Below are 12,835 nucleotides of genomic sequence, written 5' to 3'. Positions count from 1 at the left end.
CAGCACATACACCGAGAGCACATATCATTAACCAACCAGCCATGGGTGAGTCGAGATGCGAAGCGTGGATCTTTCAAATGGCCATGGACCCTAATGCTGACATGCCCATGATCAACCAGAATGTCTTCGAGATTTGGACCCTGATGTGGAAAAGGAAATCATGAAACTTGGATACACTGGGCCCGAAAAGAGCCATACCAGATGGTGCAGCACAATGGCAGGGAGAGAGTTTGGTCGCATCCATTCTTGGGGAACAGGACCAGAACGTGCTGTGAGTACTTGCCTAGCAATCACGTACCAACACTGGTACAAAATGGTACGATGCTGACCCCGAGTCTGTGAAAAGGGTGACTTTGAACGCTGCAGCCCCTGCGTACACGTCGAACTACCGCAAACCCTTGCCGAACCGGTCCTCCTCAGATACGCGACGCAACATGGCTTCCCGTGTCGTTTCGGGACCCGTCTTGTGTCGTTTGACGATTCAGACCCAAATTTTGTCATGGCCGAAGTCGAGGACCGTATCTTCAAAACAACCCACCGAATCAAAGCAAAGTATCTCTACGGCGCAGATGGGGCCAACAGCGTCGTGGTCAAACAACTTCAGTTGCCCATGCAAGTCGAGCCGAGCCAGGGGATTGCATTGAACGTTCTCCTCCGTGCGGACCTGTCGAATCTCATGAAGACGAGGACGGGGAATCTGCACTACGTGATCCAACCTGACGCTGAAATGCCCGATTTCGCAGGTTGGTCGATCGTGCGCATGGTCAAGCCGTGGTACGAGTGGCTGGTCATCATGATGTTCAAGCCTGGATGTCCAGCTGAATTCATGCCGTCCCGAGATCAGGTGATGGATCAGGTCAAGAAAGTCATGGGAGATCCTTCCATCGCGGTCGACATACTGCGTGTCGATAAATGGATCATCAACGAGACAGTTGCAGAAAAATACTCCAAAGGTCGAGTGTAAGTTCAAATCCTATTACCAGGCGATGAAAGAGAAAAAGGGGGGCGGATGCTAATACTTGTTGCTTTGATGACAAAAAACAGCCATTGTCTTGGGGATGCTGTACATCGACATCCACCTATGAATGGACTTGGTTCGAACACCTGTATACAAGATGCTGCGAATCTTGCTTGGAAAATTGCCCTGGTTGAAAAAGGTCAGTGCTTTTCTCTTCTATGTGATGAGCCGACAACGCTAATTGACCATCGGGGAATGACAGGCGTCGCAACCCCATCACTCTTGAACACATATAGTACAGAGCGACAAGCTGTTGGAGCAGGTGTTGTACAAAGGTGAGTTGTTACTACTTCACAAACCCAAATACTGAAGCTAGGTACTAATGGTGGGCCTTCTCTACTGACTGTAGAGCGAATGCTTCCTTGCGTGAACATTTTCCAGTCTTTGAAGCTCTTGGTTTCCTCCATCCTTCTGTGGAAGACCGGATCAAAGATCTAGCTAAACTCGATGAAGTTTCGGATCGAGGACGCGAAAGACGCAAAGCACTTACGGATGGTATGAGAGCTGCATGTCATGAATTTTTGGCCCAAGGTTCGGACATGGGCCAGCGGTATGAATCGTCGGCAATTTTTCGAGATGCTGGAGATTCTCCACCACAACTTCCCGCCGATGCGGTACTGTATCACGAGCCACACACGTACCCGGGCTGTCGATTGCCTCACGCGTGGCTCAACACCGCCGTCCCTACTGCGACGCAGCTGTCCACGCTTGATCTGGCTGGAAAAGGACGATTCGTCCTTTTCACAGGTCACGGCGGTGATGCTTGGAGGACGGCCGCGAAACATGTGAAGAAAACGTTGAATCTCGAGATTGCGGTTTTCTTCATCGGTTACGGGCTCGAGTACGAGGCGGTTTATGGTGACTGGTACAAGCTTCGAGAAGTCGAAGAGGATGGATGCGTGCTTGTGCGACCTGACAATTTCGTGGCGTGGAGGAGTTTGAAGATGGCAAATAATGTCTCTGACAAGCTGGTCCATGTCATGAAGAGTATCTTGGGATCATGAACTGTGGACTGGGGCACTTTGCGCAAATTTGGCGGGAGGGCAATGGTTTTTTCGCCCCCATAATCCGAGTCAGCCTTGCGTACGAGTACAACCCTCAAGGCCCACCACCGCAATGGTGAACTTGTGTTAACTAAGTTAACCCTGTACTTCAAGTATGATCAGACGTGGATTCTCGCCTATCATCATCAGAGCGGACCGCAGAAAGTAGAACGCATGGCTTTAATCTCCGGATCTACAGATTAGCGATGACGATCCGGGGGGGGCCTAACCGCATGTAACTTCACCGAATCGAAGAAAAAGCACAAAAGCCCCTCGTTGGGGCTCGAAAAACTGAAAAGTGCCGTAATAGGCAACTTCATTACTGTACAAGGAAAGTGCAAGTGTCACAACTGACAACCCATCAGCACAAAGGACACCTCGTTGGGGCTCGAAAAATTGAGCTCTTCCGTAACAGGCAATTTCATTACTGTGCAAGGAAAGTGTCACAGCTGATAACCCCACAGAATCCCGGACCCGCGGCTTGATTTCGCGGGGAAGTACATGGATATTTCCCCCCTTCATACAGTTGTTATAGTGTTGACTACAAATCTGCTGCACGATACGGAGAATTCTTTCAAGTCACCCCTTCGAGTCAATGTTGACTGCATCAAATTGTGATGTTTCCAATGCTTGTTTTCCAACACTCGAGACACTTTTGGTGTCATCATCTCTGGTATCGACACCACCGAGTTCGCTTGTTCCAACCACCACGACGTCGTTTTCTCCTTCCAGAGAAGCAATGTATTCTGCTCTTCGTTCACTAAAATTCACAAACACACACACTCCAGATTAGATATTTGGGAGACCAAGAATTGGAAAAAGTTTCAACCTACCGCAAATACTTTCCATCAATCCATCGTAATACACATACCATGATGATGGCGGTGGTTAAAAGAGCAATTGCGGATTCCCAACCATATCGATCTAAATTGTTGTCGTTAGTGTGTGGAGTCTTTATGATTCAATAAAATCCTCATAGTCATACAGTATGGTGCTTGATCGGCGGGCCACATCAAAACATTGGACCAAGCGGCAATGGCATAATCTCCTGCAATAGCAGCACCAACCATGAGTGGTCGAGCTTCGGAATCTTGTGGAAGGCTGGAAAGTGTAAGCAAGGTGACAAGCGACGATAGAACTGACGGACTTACATGTCTGCGAGCCATGCGAAAATGAGTGGTGCTGTACCTAGCACCATATAATTGAGGAAGTAACTGCTGTAAGCCGCGGCCAAACCAACTGCTTCAGGATGTCGAGTCCAAATGCTCATAATGATGCCGGGTATGAGAGCAATTGAGACCTGAACAATGATCAAAGGCCACCTAGCTTGTAAACGATCTGAAATAAAAGCCCAGATCCAGACAAAGACAACTTGTATCGCACTGCCTCCGATGGGGATCGCGTTGACTTGAGGGGTTGTCCAGGTCCTTGTGCCGTCGGCGTTTTTCAGACTCTTGAGAAACAATCCGAAGAAGGTGTATCCATAATTTCCGATCACAGTACATATATAAAGCACCGCGAAGAAATAGGTCACCCAGGTGGAAAACGTACGCCTGGAAAAATGTCAGTGGGTCGCAGCACATGATTGATGATAAAATCGTGTCATACTTGGCTCCTGCCCACGATACAGCCTTTGGCTCTGCTCGTCCATGTCGAGCCAGTCTATGCATGGCAATCTCAGCATGGTTATTGTTAAACCAAAACGCTCTTGGGTTTGGGTTGTTGGGATAGTCGGGGAGCATAAAGAATCCAGCAAACCCCCAAACAACTGTGATGATCGCATTGATGATGAAGAGCCATCTGATCAGGTGTCAGCAATGATACCCCTGGGAGGATGAATACTTGGAGGGATATGTCACACCTCCATCCAGCGATTCCACTATGCCCTTCCAGTGTACTGCTGATCGCCGCCTGAATGGCTCCAGACATCATGCTCCCGATAGCCTGACACGAATGATAGAATCCCATCCGCTTGGCAAGTTCGAGAGGTGTGTACCAATGCACTGAAGCAGGTGTCAGTTTGGGCTTACACTTGACAGTGGTCTGTGAAGGGTATAAGATGCGACCAGAAACCTACTGAGCAGAGTCATCATGCCTGGCCAGGCACTGCTTTCACACAGACCAAGAAATGCCCGAATGGCATACACTTGTCGCGCACTGTTGACTGTTGCGATGAGGCCGGTAAGTATTCCCCAGGCAATCTCTAGTCCAGGAAGCCAGTAACTTGGACGGACATAGGTCAAAATGACTTGAGATGGGATGAGCATGATGCAATAGCCAATGTTGAAGTAGGTTGTGAAGCTACAGAGGATTGAAGGTTAGCGGCGTTTGGACTAGATGTTGAATAGAACTAACTAGTTGAGCTCATTCCCGTACAACTTCAAGTCTTCCTTCATGCCAGACACATATGCATTGTTGATGTTTGATTGATCCAGGAACCTCATCAAATTAGGATCGGAAACACCAATGATAGGAGCAGTAGATAAATACTTAATGACTGCGTATTGTCAGACCATCGATTCGACCAGAATTTGAAGATCGTATACCTTGAGATAGACACCCAAAGGTGAGCAAGAACATATCGAGTCGCCTCACTAGTCCTCGTTCAGCTGGGCTGGTCCCCTGCTGCACTGGAGGAACAGGGCGTCGAAAGAATTTCGACAGATTCATCATCTTGAGCTTAAGGTCGACATGTGAAAGCCATGGCAGTGGGGGACAGTGAAGTCCGAGCCCATGATTATATATAATGCCACGCGAGGCACCCTGGCCTCATGCTATTTGTGTAGAACGGAGAAGATGGACAGTCGCGAACACGACTTGTGTAGATCAATGGGCAGAAGTGAACCACTTGATTGGCTGCGGTCTTCGCCGCTCGGAGGGTCCTCCGCTCGACACCAACACTTGGTTTTCTTCCTCTTCCCATCCTCAGTTCTCTTCCTCTCCCTTGCATGATGATCTTCCTCTTGTTTGCCGGCTTTTCATTCCTACTCCACACATCATTCAGTACTGGCATCTCTTGAGACTGCCCGCGTGAGTCTCCAGAACTCAGGCGGCGTCGTCCGCCAGCCAATCGAGGCTTATGTCCTCACCTCACTTGAATGAATGATCGTCTCGATGGCGGCCAATGCCGCTTCTCAGTTATACATATTTGTCGGCATATACAAGTAGCTCCAAGGGTTGAAGGTTCTTGGCAGACATAGAAGTAAGGTCGCTTAAATTACCGTCGTTCAACAAGACTCAGGAATTGCGCGTCGTTTTAGAAACAGCAATACCCAAGGCAACAATGTCAAGTCAAAACAGATTTCCCCCTAAAGTTCTCATCATCGGGGCTGGCGTCTTTGGCCTGTCGACAGCCCTTGCCATCACAAGGCGCTCTCCATCAACCAAAGTCACCGTTGTTGATCGACTGACTCCTCCAGTTCCGGACGGGACGAGCGTCGACACCACTCGATGCATTCGATCAGGTAAGGAGAGATTCAGATAACCCAGGCAATTGACCCGACGGTATTGATACGTGAGACAGATTATACTGATCCCATATATGCTCGACTCGCAAAGACGGCCCAGATCAAGCTACAAGAAGATCCCGAAATCAGTCGATACATGTTCCAGCAAGGCATGACATTTGTCTGTGATGGAGAACCAAGTCGTTTCACCGATATCTACCGGGTGACTCTGACACGGGCAAAGAGTCTGTGCCGTCCCGAGGATATCGTAGAGATGCCTTGTCGAGAAGATGTCTATCAGCGAATCCATGGCAAAACATCTCAGCCAGTCGCCGAGACAAAGCTCGGAGGCCGGCCGCGTTGGAACAAGGCTTATTGCAATTTGGAAGCCGCCTTTATCGACGCCAAGGAGTCCATCAGAGTATACTATGAACGGTGTCAAAATGAACCTGCCATAACGTTCGAATGTGGAACGCCAGTCGACCATATCAATATCAGCGGCGGACGCTCTCAAGGGGTCACACTGGAGGATGGAACTGTACTCAAAGCTGATCTCGTCATTGTTGCAGCTGGTGCTTGGTCAAACCGACTGGTAGATCTGGGTAGTCGTCAGACACCCGTGGGACACGAGGTGGCCTGGATCAAGGTCACGCCAGAGGAGGAAGCCCGTTGGAAGAACATGTCCATCACCACCAACCTCAGCACGGGATTGAACATGTTCCCACCGTACCATGGTGAGATCAAGATCCTCAGACGATCACCGGGCTACAAGAATACAGTCGTGGTGCCGCATCCAGAGGACGAATCGAAGGAGTTGAAGATTTGTTACCCTCGGACAATCGTCAGCAATCCCTCAGATGTCATTCCCGCCGATGCTGAAGCCGCAATGCGTGAGAATCTGAGGGAGATCATGCCACCTTTGGCAGCTAGACCGTTTGACAGGACCAAGATATGCTGGTAAGTTTTTGAACCGTACCGCCCCTTCTGGACACGCTCTGACTGTCATGACAGGATTAGTACCACCCCTACCGCTGATTTCTTAATCGCTCCTCATCCCTCTGTCCAAGGAATCCATCTGGCGACTGGAGGGTCGGCTCATGCGTGGAAATTTCTGCCCATTCTTGGTGATTACATTGTGGACTCGGTGGAAGGAAAATTGTCTCAAGAGTTGGCTGACAAATGGGCTTTCCATAGGGTGTCGGATGGCAAAGACTCAAGTAGCCCTAGAATGGATGGAGAACCACAAGAATTGGCAGGAGTAGTCCGGCATCGACTCTAACGAATAGTTCGATGTGTCGATGATGTTGCTCGTATAGTCGCATCGACTTGGATGAGTCTTGTACTAGATAGAAATAAAACCACTGCAATTGCATTGAGCCTTGTGTCCCGTGGATCATAAGACATGTCTATGGGGGTGACAATGATGTCTCAGGGTATGTTATCAACTGCCCCAGGCCAAAATCCAACAACCCCACTTACCCACAAAATCAATGTACCCGAGATATCGGACACTATGTTGTCCCACGATCTCCCCTTCTTCCATCAATCTGCGGCATCTCAGCAAGTCAATCCATGAGTCCTTCTGTAGATCGCGTAGATCACGGCGGGCTTAGTAAACATGGCAGGGGTCCTTCCATGGCAAGGTCGAACATTACGGCATGCATGAGATGCCGGCGCAAGAAAAAGAGATGTGATCAGCGGCACCCGGTGAGTGCTACAAGAAGCGTCCACTTGGCTCGTTCGTTGTGAACACACGAGATCTCTTGCTAAGATGAGATGCCTCTAAAGAAATGTGGCCTATGCGAGGCGGCCGGCGAGGAATGCGTGGGCTACGATTCCGTTGCCAAAAGGAATGTACCTAGAAGGTCGGGATCAAGATACGCTTTTTCGCATCGGACAAACACTGACAGAGATACTGAAAATAGCTACGTACAGAGCTTGGAGGAACGCGTGGCGTATCTCGAGATGAAGTTACAAGAACATGGTCTCGGTCATGAGCTTGAGCCCACGCCGCGGCCAACAATTTCGCCGGCACCAGTATCTTTCCAAGCGAATGTGGGAACGGCGTCACCAAATGAATTGAGCAATCATTTCAGTTTGACTATTGACGAAGGTAGCACTGATAATGCAGACAACAGGACAATCCGTCCGATATTGAGTCTGACACAGCGTGGTGCCACATACGAAGCAGCATTTTCTCAGATACTTTTGTCCGAACTCATAAGGGCAAAAACATCCCAGCATATATTCGCAAAGCCGCGTACGGAACGTGAAGACAATGGTAATTCCAGTGTATCCGGCATGGTGGAAGACTTCGACGCTTCTCCAGTGTCTCTTCCCACCAGACAAGGTGTGCGGAGCCTCGTCAAGGCTTACTTTCATTTCGCGAATATGAGCATGCCTCTACTGCATGAACCGACCTTCAACCACAAGCTGGAACTCTTGTACAAGATGTCGCCGGTCATTGACCTTGCCGGTACCCACAACAGCACCGAGGCCAAGAGGGCGGTATTCTTCGTATTTGGAGTGCTCTCCGTTGCCCTATTGACACTGCAAAAGCAAGACCCATCAAGAATACCCACATCCCTCGCAGACAGGTACCATCGTATGTCGCTCAAAGCGCTGCTAAAAGCTGGACTGCCCAGTGATCTCGAAGGGGTTCAAGCACTGCTCCTTATTGCACAATATTTTTATCATCATCCCACTGTATGGGCTGTTTGGAAGACTGTAGGTGCCGCACTGCGTTTGGCGGTGGAATTAGGCCTGCATCGAGACATGACGCCGGAGCCAATGGATTTCTTGACGGTCGATGCCAGAAGGCGGGCGTTCTGGGTGGCCTATGCCATGGACAGAAACATTTCGATCGCACTGGGATTGCCTTCTTGTCTCGCGGATGGAGCCATTACTACGAAGGTACACACGAGACTCTCCTGTCAGACTCAGCCATTGACATCTCTCAGTTTCCAAGCATCGAGAATGATGAGTTCATCACGGCCGATGGGGTCATCCCAAGTGATGCCTTTCATCCCCGACCCAAGCGTGTCAATTACCACGTGCTACGGTACCGTCAAATTCAATCGGAGATGCGGACCACGTTGTATGAGCGAGCGCCAGTGGCTTGCGGACCGGTTGATCTAGACCGATGGCAACAGGATATGCGATCTCGTATCCAGGCCTGGTATGATGAGACGCCTCGCAAGCATAACTTGACAGATGGTGAACGTAAGAACGTGGAGAATTTTGAACTTACCTATTATCGAGCACTGCTCTATCTATATCACCCGTCGGCCAACATTCCGACGCCGAAAGAGGCATCATTAATGTCTTTGGCCGAAGCAGCATCCAAAATGATCCAGCTGTATCGTCGATTCTTCACCGAACACAGATTGACCATATATTGGCAAGCGGTGGAAAATTTGTTCTCGGCAGGCACAGCCCTGCTTTATAGCTACGTTAATTCGAAACAAGTCCGAGACCACATCACCATGCATGAGCTCGAGACCCTGGTTCACACATGCTCTTCTGTGCTATGGGGAATGGTCGAGCACTTTCCAGACTTCAAAGGGAAACGCGATGCTTTTGACATCGTGGCTTTCAAAGCGCTTGCTGATCTCAACAAGAGCAGCTTTGCAGAACCCAGTTTACGAAGAGACTCTTCTGGTCAGGCTCTCATCGAATATGCTGGAGGCCCAGACACATCAGGTTTTTATGAGCCTGCGTATCTTCACCAACGCCCGGGGCAGATGCTAGACGGCATATCGGCATATGCACATCAGCCCGGGATGGGAAGTACGACATTGATACCACAGGATTGGACACAGCAGGACCAGCTTCAAATACAACAGAATTCCACTGGCGTAGGTGTCGAGACATACGAAGGCAGCACCGCTTTCTCGTTTGCCGATTTTGATGAGTTGTCCTTTGACTGGGAGGCGTTTGAAGATAGCAATGACCTGACAGCGCCATCGTGGCCATAGTAATGTGGTCGATGACAGGGAAATAAATCAAGTTGTCGAGACGAAGAAGAAGTCTTCATGCCGGGAGAAACTACGCGTTCTGTGTGGAGTCTTAAAGCGGCGGGACAGATGTTGACAGCGGGATGTGCCTTTCCTGAGACCGACACGAAGATTCCACGTCTAACTTGATACTTGACAGATTTACCTGGGAGCAGATTGTCCCCTTGGTACTCGTAGACATGTATTCGCGCTGAACAACGGGCCCTTTACTCAGATGCTGCCTATGTTAGCCCAACATCGCCATCCTTCGACATGAGACGGGACTCTCCCTCAACAAATCCCCCGCGCAGTCGACAGGATGGACTCGATAGATCCCACGTCGCCGACAGTCGACTCACTACCTCACACTCCCACCACACCTACTTCGGCGCGGAAGCTGCCAAGCGATCTACCTACTTCCCTCGATGACCGTCGTAACTTCTCCAGTTATGGCGGGGAGACTGAGATATACGATGGCTGGCAAGGCAAGGAAATCCCCCCTCCTCCCCCGGGTCTCGTGCCCTCGTACACCGTGACGAATACTCATATATGCGCATTTATAGGCTCGTCTCAGTATATTACGGCCCCTACTCCTGCAAGACCTCTTGATTTCGACCTCCATCTAGACACCCCGGCGTATGATGACGCCGAAACCTACGCCCGACTACAGGACAGCGACTCGAGATTAATGGAGATGGTTGCGGCACAGGCACAACATAGGGAGGATGGAAGTCCTGGACAAGATGAAGATGCCATTGCAACAGACGACAATTTATCGCCTGCAGAAAAGAAAGAGATATTGCAGAAGAGTCTTAACATGGCCGCGAGCAACGGGGATGTGGTTCGAATACGGAAGCTTGTGGGAGGAAGCGCGAAAGAGTACGTGGATGTCAACCAGCCGGACGAGGACGGCACCGTGCCTTTGATATACGCCAGCTGTTTCGTAGGTGTCCTAACCAGACTGCTAGGGAAGAAGTCATTCTGACAGACATAGGGACATCATGAAGTTGTAGCAGCACTTCTCGACGCTGGTGCCGTGGTGGACAAGCAAGACAGAAACCAGTGGAGCGCATTGATGTGGGCAATGACCAATCGTCACAAACAAATCGCAAAACTCCTACTGGATCATGGAGCTGATCCCGATATAAAGTCTTCGTCCGGAGGCACAGCTCTAGACTTTGTTCAGCCAGGCTCCGACTTCTCCCACTATTTGCACGAAAATGGCTATCATTTTGGCGGCACAAACCTAGACGACGACTTCTATAATGCAGGCTTCTCACAAGATCGTTTTGAAGAGGAAATGGCCGAAAACGAGATGAAAAGGCGAATGCTGATGCAAGAGAGCGCTGCCAACCTGGAAGTAGACCTGTCGACTCTCGGCTTTGATGAACAACCAGAGGTGAGGATAGTCCGCGGCGTGCATGCTTATGAATGCTGACTCGTCTTAGTCTCCCACTGGTTTTGATTCGGATGAAGAGGAAGAGTTCATATGGGATCGATGTATAGGGGACCAGATGTTTGTCTTTCAGACAGACAAGCTCGATGCTATTCTTGACCTCATTATCACCAACATGACTCCACAACGTTCTCCATCACAAAAACCCGTACCTGCGAATCTGATATTCTTGATGGCGAGGTATGCTCATTATCATATGACTCCTTCTCTCCTCGATGAGGTCTTGACGAAAGCAATGGATCTTATCAACGATGTCATTGAGAGATCTCAATGGGATATGACCATGCTTGCATTCTGGATTTCCAACGCGACATTATTGCTGCATTACCTTAAGAAAGATGCTGGTCTTGTTCAGGTCACATCCAAGTATCAACTGGAGCTGGCAGAATTGATCAATGAAACTTTCATCCTCATAATCCGAGATGCTGAAAGAAGAATGAACAAGGTTCTCGACACGGCGATGCTTGACCATGAGACCATACCCGGCTTATCAGACGTTGCATTCCAGGGAGAATGGAAAGTTTTCAAGTCGAAGCCGAAAACGAAGGAGGAAGACCCAGAAAAACGGTTTCGTCCACCATCTCCTAAGCGACGAGCTCAAACATCTCCTCGTAATATAATGTCACTCCTCTCATCGACGCTGTTTGTGCTTGACCTATACGACGTCCATTCAGTCATCACTTCTCAGATACTCGCACAACTCATATATTGGATTGGGGCCGAACTCTTCAACCGTGTTATGACCACGAGAAAATACCTCTCTAGAACGAAAGCCATGCAAATCCGCATGAATGTATCCGCCATTGAAGACTGGGCTCGGGCGAATAATCGACAACCTGAGCATTATGAGAATGGGTCTACAACTTCAACTGGTGAGAATACAGTCGATGCTGCTAGACGCCATCTTGCTCCCATAATCCAGCTACTCCAGTGGTTGCAATGCTTCAGCTCTCTCGGGGACGATCATGAATCATTGGTGGGCACACTTGTTCAGTTGCAACGACTCAGTCCGACGCAATTGATTCATGCTGTAAAGAACTACCGAGCGGAAGTGGGTGAGAAGAGCCTGGCCAAAGCCCACATGAAGTTCCTTGTTCAGCTTCAAAAGGGTGAACAGTCTTTGATCAAACGACCATTGACCCCCCAAGTTGACGCTCCAGGGTCCGGAGCCGAAACTCCTACCAAGCAGAATGGAGACGAGGCTGCTGCGAAACTGCCCGAGACTCCGCAAAGTGCACTTCCTCCGCCAACATCATCTTCACCAGTTGAACAAGATACAGATCCGCCACCAAACCGAAATGCGTTGACCTTGGATCAATCTCTCATGCTCCCATTCTCGCTACCTACATCGACGGACATGCTAATCACTTATGGGGCAGGCATTGGCGGAGTCAACAGAGAAAGAGCGAGAAAATATATTCCCACAGTGCCGACCGAGGTTTTGAGTAAGCTCAACCTTGATGGTGAAGGTGTGCGACGCGAGGGTAGTATTGGGACTATAGGTACAACGGCACAAGGCTGGCGAACCAGCGGATTTTGAAGTTTCAACGGTATAGCACGGCATTGTTATAAGACCGCGCAGTCGTCTTTGCTTGACAACAGCGAAATTGAATCTTTTGCGCTCTTGGTCATTCCTGGCTGGAGTGTCTGATACGAGTAATCTATGAACCTTTGGGCCTAGAAAGCCATGCTGTGGCGGCTTAAACCTCGTTGGGCTTGATGTTGTCTTGGATGAGACTCCACCGAGGCTTTCGACTTGATCGATTTCGGTCGCTCACTCTTCAGTCCATTATATTTATCTATATTGTATTTTTTGTACTCTGTTCAATGTCACGCACACGAGTGATTACGGTTCAAAGTCCAGAGAGCAAAGCCGC

At 49.5% G+C, this 12,835-nt stretch overlaps 4 protein-coding genes across 5 annotated transcripts; all 4 read left to right on the top strand.

The window, feature by feature from the left end:
- Positions 1-41: 41 nt before the first annotated feature.
- On the top strand, positions 42-2,022 carry PV06_02635 (uncharacterized protein; the record flags this gene model as incomplete). The annotated part of the gene is made up of 6 exons (XM_016403341.1): positions 42-45; positions 120-271; positions 347-960; positions 1,045-1,157; positions 1,221-1,293; positions 1,368-2,022. The coding sequence occupies 6 exons, from the start codon at positions 42-44 to the stop codon at positions 2,020-2,022; spliced, it is 1,611 nt and encodes a 536-aa protein (XP_016267238.1).
- Positions 2,023-5,234: 3,212 nt separating this feature from the next.
- Positions 5,235-6,786, top strand: PV06_02634 (the record flags this gene model as incomplete). Of its 2 annotated transcripts, XM_016403340.1 has the most annotated exons (4): positions 5,235-5,263; positions 5,322-5,525; positions 5,585-6,464; positions 6,519-6,786. In XM_016403340.1, the coding sequence occupies exons 2-4, from the start codon at positions 5,345-5,347 to the stop codon at positions 6,784-6,786; spliced, it is 1,329 nt and encodes a 442-aa protein (XP_016267237.1). In that variant the 5' UTR covers positions 5,235-5,263; positions 5,322-5,344. The 2 variants fall into 2 exon arrangements, with proteins under 2 accessions (XP_016267237.1, XP_016267236.1); XM_016403339.1 differs by having other exon boundaries at positions 5,235-5,525.
- A 497-nt stretch (positions 6,787-7,283) lies between these two features.
- On the top strand, positions 7,284-9,484 carry PV06_02633 (uncharacterized protein; the record flags this gene model as incomplete). The annotated part of the gene is made up of 2 exons (XM_016403338.1): positions 7,284-8,420; positions 8,468-9,484. The coding sequence occupies 2 exons, from the start codon at positions 7,284-7,286 to the stop codon at positions 9,482-9,484; spliced, it is 2,154 nt and encodes a 717-aa protein (XP_016267235.1).
- A 173-nt stretch (positions 9,485-9,657) lies between these two features.
- On the top strand, positions 9,658-12,743 carry PV06_02632 (uncharacterized protein). Its single transcript, XM_016403337.1, has 4 exons — positions 9,658-9,987; positions 10,066-10,445; positions 10,497-10,901; positions 10,951-12,743. The coding sequence occupies exons 1-4, from the start codon at positions 9,822-9,824 to the stop codon at positions 12,496-12,498; spliced, it is 2,499 nt and encodes an 832-aa protein (XP_016267234.1). The 5' UTR covers positions 9,658-9,821; the 3' UTR covers positions 12,499-12,743.
- The last annotated feature ends 92 nt before the right edge of the window (positions 12,744-12,835 follow it).

This window comes from Exophiala oligosperma, assembly GCF_000835515.1.
Source record: "Exophiala oligosperma strain CBS 72588 unplaced genomic scaffold supercont1.2, whole genome shotgun sequence".
Taxonomy (NCBI): Eukaryota; Fungi; Ascomycota; class Eurotiomycetes; order Chaetothyriales; family Herpotrichiellaceae; genus Exophiala; species Exophiala oligosperma.
Note: the sequence above shows the minus strand (reverse complement) of the source record. Positions and strands in the feature narration are given on the sequence as shown.

Coding starts and splice junctions, on each gene's coding strand:
- PV06_02632 (XM_016403337.1), top strand. CDS start 9,822: ATGGACTCGATAGATCCCACGTCGCCGACAGTCGACTCACTACCTCAC. Junction 9,988..10,065: donor GATATACGATGGCTGGCAAG/GCAAGGAAATCC, acceptor GCGCATTTATAG/GCTCGTCTCAGTATATTACG. Junction 10,902..10,950: donor GCTTTGATGAACAACCAGAG/GTGAGGATAGTC, acceptor GACTCGTCTTAG/TCTCCCACTGGTTTTGATTC.